The sequence below is a fragment of the Dromiciops gliroides genome, chromosome 2 (assembly GCF_019393635.1).
Source record: "Dromiciops gliroides isolate mDroGli1 chromosome 2, mDroGli1.pri, whole genome shotgun sequence".
Taxonomy (NCBI): domain Eukaryota; kingdom Metazoa; phylum Chordata; class Mammalia; order Microbiotheria; family Microbiotheriidae; genus Dromiciops; species Dromiciops gliroides.
This window is the reverse complement of record NC_057862.1, coordinates 186,281,744-186,290,432: the sequence shown is the minus strand read 5'-3', so window position 1 is coordinate 186,290,432 and position 8,689 is coordinate 186,281,744. Positions and strand designations below refer to the sequence as shown.

At 38.2% G+C, this 8,689-nt stretch overlaps 1 protein-coding gene across 5 annotated transcripts in view; it reads right to left on the bottom strand.

Annotated features, from left to right (window-relative positions):
* Positions 1 to 549: 549 nt before the first annotated feature.
* CDIN1 (CDAN1 interacting nuclease 1) overlaps positions 550 to 8,689 on the bottom strand; it is a 295,396-nt gene continuing 287,256 nt past the window's right edge. For all 5 annotated transcript variants that reach the window (XM_043987895.1, XM_043987890.1, XM_043987891.1 and 2 more), the window contains one exon: positions 550 to 2,613. In XM_043987895.1, coding sequence (XP_043843830.1) covers positions 2,478 to 2,613 — 136 coding nt within the window. In that variant the 3' untranslated portion in view covers positions 550 to 2,477. The remainder of the gene's footprint in view (positions 2,614 to 8,689) is intronic.

The following is an 8,689-nucleotide window of genomic DNA, read 5'->3' as shown; positions in this document are numbered from 1 at the left end:
ACAGGATTTGGCCGTAATGTTAAGGTTCTAATGACTACAACATTATATAAAAAGATGCAGCCATTGCTTCTACTCTAAGTTGATGTTTACATTCAATAAACTGAGAAAAATGCACAAAAGAGTATTTTGCAGCATTTAAAACAAGAGTTAACAATTAAGCTTCCATTTGTTTGAGGGAAGGCATTTCCTTCTCTTCTGCTTTCTCTCTCTCTTTTCCTTCCTTCGTTCCTTGTACCTTGGTAGCATGGATTGCAAGCATATGCCACCACTCCTCACTCATTCTGTCCTTTCTAAGGCTTAAAAGCAGAAGGGAAAGCAGTTACAATTTTTTTTTTTTCCATGAGGGAAAGGGTCAGTAAAAATTATCAGTAAAATGACTACAAGAGGCACAATTTTTACCAGTCTCCTTTCTGTGTCAGAAATACAAAATTTTTAAAGTTCCCTCATCCACAGGAGAGCAAGGGCTTTGATTGAGAACACCAATACCACCACACAACCTGTTAATATCAGAGCACCAGGTAAGAGAAAAAATACAAAGAATAAGACCAGTCTTATTTATTTGTGTACCTTTATCATAAATTTGTTTAATGTAAAACAAACAAATCTTTGACTAGGTCTAACAGGATTTTCAGCATCTGTTTAGATAAATTTAACATTCCTAAAGAAGAAAATTCAGCTCTAATGAGTGAATCTCACAAACACTTTTTTTTGGGGAGGGGGGGAGGAGAGAAAGTATGGCTTAAAACATTTTATATTAAAGATGGGGTTCTGAACATTTTGGGGCCATGTATGTGTTGGGCAGTCTAGTGGACCTCTTCTCAGAGTTATGTTTTTTAAATGCATAAAATAAAATACAAAGGATTACAATGGAAACCATTTAGATGAAAATAGTTAACAAAGTCTTATTGTTTTTCCCATTCTTGTCTTTTATTTCTCAATACTATTCACAGTAATCTGAAGATTTTTGCCAGAAGGGTAAAAGATAAAACCAGAGTTAATCTTTGAGAGAGGTGAGGAATGGAAATGAGTTCTAGACATTTGCAAAAGTAACATTTTAATTAATATTTTCAAAGCTACATATTTACAAGAATGGCTCTGCTTAGAAATTAATCTGTCATCATGGGAACCGATACACCTTGACTACTCACAGTGGCTATGGGTGTAACTGGATGGTCTTGGGTTTCTAAATGAGAGGGTTATAATTCATCTTTTGGCGTTTTGCTTGTAGAATGAAACCTGCTCTACAAGGTATCTAATTAAAAGTAGAAAACAGTGGGGCAGATGGGGGAAGAATGTTTTTTTCTCTCTTTAAAATGATGACAACTAAAAACAATACCCAAATATGTAATTTTTTTTGTGTGATCATCTATCCATTTCTTCTTCAGCTCAAAATATCCAATTTTTCAAAAAGAACTTCTGCCAGGCAATTGTGGGGATTGGAATAAGATTTATAAAATTGTATATTTAACTACTAATAGATTGATACACTTATTAGGGCAATTTGCTTAATCAGAGAGACAAGTAGAAAACAGAGAGCAGACTTTGGTTTTTATTTTTTATTCCCATAAGCACTGGACAACACACCTGCTTACCCCCAGCATATTTTAAATTAATCTTTTGACTGAACCTCTAATTGGATCTAAGTTGCCTCCCTTCAAATGTCAATCCCTAAAATCAGTGTAATAATGTAGATGCACTGTAATTGTGGTGCTGAAAAATGTTTGAAATTGATCATCATAAACACGTTTGATGTTCAGATGTTCCTGTAAAAAAAGAGGAAATTCACATAAAATGTTGCTCACAGCTTGGCCAAATGCCACTCAAGTCAGGAAACTCTGTTCAGAGTGGACAATGTAGCTTCTAAGCATAACGCCCGCCTTATGCCCTGTGCCACCTGATGACAATGGACTGTTCTAGTAAAGAGTGAAATCATATTTTCATACATCATTTCTTAGCTTTTTGGAAGGGAGAGGGGGAAAAGGTTCTTGTTTTGAACTAGATCTGCCCATTACCTTAATAAAATACTGGTTATCTATATGTATATAGGAAGAGAAAAGGAGAAAGGAGAGAAAATGAATAGAAGCTTTGAAAAAAAAATAATAAAAGGGGTGATTCTGCAGCCAGGAGGAGAATTGAAAATCACACCTTTCAGTCTCCACATTTTTTCTTTTGTTCTACAGGCAAGGAGAAACCATCCGGAAGGAAGAAAGATTATGACTATCTATAAACCAACTGTTTGACAGAGACAGAAATGCTGATAATGAGTGGGTTATGTCTGTAGTTCTTAGCTGCTCACATCAACAAGGGATGAAACAAAACAGAAACTCTTGATATTTGTCTGAAGAGGTACTGGTGTGACCACGGGCAGCAGGAGTTCAGCTGAAGTTCAGGGCAGATGTTGCCAGCAGTTTATACTTTGAGAAAGTCAAATTGCTTCCGGATTCACCGCTTCCTCCCCGCGTCATTTCCAGTATGGTTCAGGGCTGAACTATGCTCTGGCCTAGGGTGACAAGGTCAGTGGGGAAGCAGTCTTTGAGTAAGATGCCCCTTTCTCGGTTACAATCCAGCTCCTCAATGAATCCATACCAATAGATCACTAATCCAGGACCAAATCTATGTGAGAGAGAGAGAGAGGGAGAGAGAGAGAGAACATGAATTTTAAATAGTTTTGTACTATCTGGAGAAAAGAAATTCATCCTAGATTAGTGAGAGCTGGACCTGCAAGGGCCCTTAGAGTTCAGTCCATTTTCATACAAAGGCCCAGGGAGGATTAGTGATTTGCCCAAGGTCACATAGCAATTTAAAAAATTCTAAACAGAGTACCTTTTGGGGCTACAGTGTTTTATTTTTAAGATTGTTCTTAGAAATGCTATTTAGATATAGAGTGATTGAATTTTCACAGAGCTAGGTGGCACAGTAGATAAAGTATGTTGTTGTTAAGATGTTTTAGTCATGTCTGACTCCTTGTGACCCTCTGTGGGGTTTTCTTGGCAAAGATACTAGAGTGGTTTGCCATTTCCTTCTCCAATTCATTTTATAAATGAGAAAATGGAAGTAAACAAGGTTAAGTCACTTGCCCAGGGTCACACAGCTAGTAAATGACTGAGGCCAAATTTGAACTCATGACGATGCGTCTTTCTGATTCCAATCCTGGTGCTCAATCCCCTGTGCCACCTAGCTACCCATAGGTAGAGTATGGGACCTGTTCAAATCTGGCCTTAAGACACTTTATTGACTATTTAATCTCTGTTTCCACATCTGTAAAATGGGGATAATAACAGTACCTACCTCACAAGGTCTTTGTGAGGATAGAATGAAATATTTGTAAAGCACTTTACAAACTCTAAAGCTATTATGTGAGCTACTTACATTCTATAAATGGACACTTAAAAAAACTAAATTATTAAATTATATTAGCTACTTAAAACCTTAAAGTAAGTGCTAGTTATTCTAATATAATTGATCTTAAACTATCAATGTTTATCTAGATTTTTACTTACTTCCCTTAGAATCCTAAAATGTTTAATGGATGCTATCACTTGTTCTTAAGTATATTTCAGAAAGTTAGGTATGAGTGAAGTGCATGTTTAAGAGATGAGTAAACTAATGTCTGGAATTTTATTAAATTCAACAAGTACATGACACATTCAAAGCAGTGTGGCTGGTGCTGGGCATATAAAGGAAAGCTGGCAAATCTCCCCTGCCCTCAAGCAACTTACATTTTCTTGCTTCAAGTAACTAACCTGGGGTAGCATACAGCAAGAATTCAGTACAGGCAGGCTTAGACTTTTTGTTTAAAAAAAAATTTTTTTTTATTTTTGAGCAGGGCAATGAGGGTTAAGTGACTTGCCCAAGGCCACACAGCTAGTAAGTGTCAAGTGTCTGAGGATGAATTTGAACTCAGGTCCTCTTGAATCCAGGGCTGGTGCTTTATTCACTGCACCACCTAGCTGCCCCCAAAACAATTTTAAAAAAAGTATTTGATTATATTCTATTTTTTCCATAAAGGAAAAAAAAGAATTCTGAAATATTCTTACATAATTAAAAAAATTGTAGAAATATTCTTCCATATGGATGAAGGTCCCTCTTGTCTAATTCTTCCAGATGTTGAAATGTTTAAGTGGAATTGGAAACTCACCCTCCAACAATTCCTTCTGGCACAATGGTAAAGTGTGGCAGAGAAGCACTGGATTTGAAGTTGGAGGAAACTGACTGGCTCTTATGCTATACAGGTGACCTTGGGTAAGTCATTTCATTTCCTCTAGGCTTCAGTTCCTCTATCTGTAAGATGAGATTGGACTAGATGGCTTCTAAGGCATCCTCCATTGTTGAATCAATGATCAAAGTGAAATTTGATAATATGGTTTAATCAAGAAAATGAGGACTTAGTACAAGTAACCTGGTGGTTAAGTGTAGAGACAGACTTTTCCAAAGGAACTTTCCACTCTCAATGATTCCAAAAAGTGTCTTAGAAATGCCTCCCATATTCTTAACACTGACTGATCTCCAACTCAGGAAGTAGCCCTAGAGACTCTTCTACCCCTCAGGAAGTTCAGACCTTTAGGCTGGGTTCATAAAGATGTAATCTCGATCAATCACTGTATATGCAGATATGTTTTGCCCATCAGTTTCACGTTGTTTTTTTTTTTTCCTACAGAGAGCACTTAATTAAAGGGCAGCACTACTTTTGGTGTAGTGTTGCAGGAATTTTACAGTGAAATCATAAATTATGAATGTTGGGTTAGTCAAAGGATGTCTAAAAACAGAACCGCTCTCTGTCGTCTACGTTAACAGCAGGCTGAACAATGTTCGGCCAAAAAGCTTTTTCATTCAATGATTTATTATATGCTATAGTGAACTTGCCAAAAATAACAGTACAGGATGAGCTGTTAGATACTGTATGTACAGGACCAAGTTCAATAGGATGTCATGTCACAGTTTATTTGGGACTCATATCATTGGGGTGGCCAAGTTTTCTCGAAGGCAATTCAGACTTTTAAAGGGTCTCTCGACTCATATGGGGCAGAACTACAATGGAAACGTTCTGATGGCAAGTTAGCGGCTGAGGTCCTTCTCTGGCACCTTTTAAAACTCTCTAGAACCAGAAGTTTTAGGGCAGCATCCTCATTGAATGTTTTTTTCTGAATAATAATAATAACAATACAATTAAAATAGGCATATAACAAGGTCTTCTATGTGAACCTATAACTTTACACTTTGTGGGTCTGTCCCCTGTAATAAGTCTCTTTTGAGATCAATGGGAGACTTAGACCATGCCCCAGAAAGGAAGGAAGCTTGAGAAAAATCTGTTAGCACCAACAAACAGGGATCCACACTGCTTAAAGGCAGGTTGTCTTGGTCTCTCTCATTCAAGTAACTAACCTGGGGTAGCATACAGCAAGAAGTCAATGCAGGCAGTTGAATGTTATCAGAGGACACGGTGCTTGGTGCCTGGTGTTCTACAAAGGGTAACATGACTAGGACATAAATGATATTTTGAGATTCTTAATGTAAGGAAATACTTCTTAATGATGAGAGCTATCCAGACGGAGAAGGATGGTAGTGGGAGGTAGCGGGTTCCCCCCCCTTCTAGAGGTCTTCAGAGCAGAGCCTTGATGACTACTTGTCATGTAGGTTCCAGTGGAGATTCTTTTTTTTTTTTTTTTTGTACTAGACAAGTCATTAAGATCCCTGCAAGTTCTGACATTCTTTAATTGTGAAAACTCCATTGTGGTCACCGAGGATACATAGGCACAAAGCCTCTGAACAGTCATAAATTGACTTTTCATTTTCTGAGACAGTGCCTCGGTTCCTTCTGTCCAACAGGCCTAACATGATGGGCTCCAAAGGGCCTATCGGTTTATAATGCAGCCATTCTGCAGACCATCTTGTTCCTTAGTAAGGCACTAATATTTTTACAAAGGGGGAAAATGTGTTCCGGCCAGTCACCAAAAAAGAACAAAGAATATATGGGGATCGTAAACAACTAGCCCAGTATTTTAAAAGATTTAATAAAACAAAAACACACACCGCCACAATTCAGAGAGCAAGTACACGATGCACTCTGTGTGAACTACCATGTCACAAGCTGCAGGACATGAAAAGGCTGCTCAATGGAAACACAATGTCTAGCCCCACCCCATACCCCTCCAAACCAGGATAATCAGTAAACACACCATCCCACCCTTTTAATTTTTAAAACATTAAAGAGCTTAGGTCGCTTGTGAAGCAAAACAGAAATCCCACCCTAAAAAGCTTTGTACTTACTGTAAATTGTATTTCAACTTAAAAAAAAAATAACTCTAACATTAGTGATTAGTCTCACTGGACCTGTGATTTCTTTGGTGTTGGAAACTCCTGAGTCAGGAAACTCCCTCTGCAAAAATGCAAGCCATTACCTTCTCTGCGATTTTTCTAGTCTGAGAATTGCTCAGGGCACTGAGAGGTTATATGACTCACTCTAGATAATACTTCCTTTATGTATCAGAGGAGGGGAACTTGAACCCAGTTCTTCCTGGCTTCAAGGCCTGCTCTCTCTTGGCTATCCCAAGCGGCTTCTCTATCAGGGAACAGAGAGATAACAGGATTTTTGAATTGAAACATTATCTTGTCTAACCCTCTGACATTACAGGTATGAATATGGAGGCCCAGAGAGGTTAAGGGAATTAAATGCTTAACCAGGTGCAAAGTGTAGCAATAGACTTTTTAAAACAACTTTCTACTCCTACAATTTCCCAACGTGTCCCAGTGGCAAAAGCAGTTTGAGAACTGAAATTTTCTGACTGCTAGGCTGAGGCATTTCTGAGCTTGCTCCAAGTTCCCAAGAATCAGAGGAGGCTATCCATAACTTTCCAGCCACACACCTACTTCTGCAAAGGTCAGTTGTGATGAGCAGCTTTATATAGTCAACTCTATTCTCTAAGCCAGTAGAAAGGGCCTAGTTTGTGGAGAATACAAAAAAACACACTTGCATGCTCATGCGCTTTCACTCTCTGACAATACTTCAAACAAAGCTCAAATAGGTATGGAGTTAAAGAAATGGAAAAGCGGTCTCTAAGAAGAGTCCAAAGAGTAGAGACAATGAATTTCTCCTGATGCCTGCTGGTTTTTATCTTGCAGTATGGGATAACACTGAAAAGACCAGAGAGACATCCTCAAGCTTGCTTGCTTGCTTGCTTGCTTGCTTGCTTCCTTCCTTCCTTCCTTTCTCAACAAACATTGAAGCCAGTTGATGCTTGAAAGGAAACTGAGTCCCAGCAACAGAGGGAATGAGAAAAACAATAGAGTAAGTCTATTTGTGGAACAGCAGTCTTTCCCACCAGTTTAGGGATGATCTACAATTCACCTGAGTATAGATAAAACAAGAATTGATACCGTATAAACGCTTTGAGAGCAGTTAGCAAGATCAAAGTTCTAAAATGGAACTTGCAGATATTAGTTTATCAGAGACTGTGATGTAAATGTCTTCTGAATGAGTGAGCTTACTTTCCAAGAAGGTGTCCTCAACTCATTAAAAACAACAAATAAAACTCTTTTTTTTTTTTTAAAGGTGAGGTGAAAGTTAACAGTGAAGTCAGATTGGGAAAGTGAAAAGCCCCTGTCATGAAAGGTCATGTACACAATTAATAATCAAAGTCTTTGAGTTCTTTGAGCTTCTAGAGCCCTTTTGTTTTAAACCAAAGCCAGAAAATATTTCATTGAAGAGTCCAAAGTGTCTGGTGTTTCCCCTCTCTCTCTCTTTTTTTTTTCCCTTTTCTTGTCTGAGGGAAACAAATGTCGTCCAAAGTTCCAGTTTGGCTCTTCATGATCTCCATCCCAGCTGCGATTCTTTTGAGCAGAGTACAGAGTAGTTAGGGATAAAGACTTATTGTGACCTTCCTAGTATGTTCTGGAATTTACTGTTCTGGGTACTCAAACACCTGCCCAAAGGCCATGAGAATCAAGTTTGACCCTTAATGTGAAAGGGTTCACACAATAAGGTTAGATTTTGCCAACTGGGTCTCAAATGCACAGCTTTAAAAGCATAATAGGGACATTTCTAAACCTGAAAAGAGGTATGGTTTCCAACATCCAAAAACAATTGCCCATCTTTAACTATTTTTTGTTGACAATTTAAAAATCCTATACATTACATTTACTTTGCATCAGTATAGTGAAAGACAGGTAATGATATGGAAGACTTGGAGGGTTGGCCTTGGAAACCAATGCCAATTCAAGGCCCATTTCTGAAACAAAGTAGCTGTGTGCCCAGGGTCACACAGCTAGTAAATGTCAAATTTGAACTCAGGTTCAATCCCTGCACTCTACTGCACCATCTAGCCAACCTTAACCTAAGTGCTTCCAAGTAACAAAAACAACAATAATAAGTTAGCATTTATATAGCACTTTAAGGTTTGCCAAGCACTGTACATGTGTTATCTCATTTGATCCTTACAACAACCCTATGAGGGAAGTTCTATTACTGTCTCCATTTTATGAGGAAACAGACCAAGAGAGATTACATGAGTTGCCCAGGAACTCACAACTAGTGAGTGTTTGATGTGGAATTTGAACTCAGGGCTTTCTGAGTCACCTGGCACTATGATCCACTGTACTACCTAGTCACCACAATGAGGTAAGCAACTGTGTAATACTATAAGTTATAGGAAAATCAATTGATAGAAATTTATTAAATGCCTAATGTGCCAGG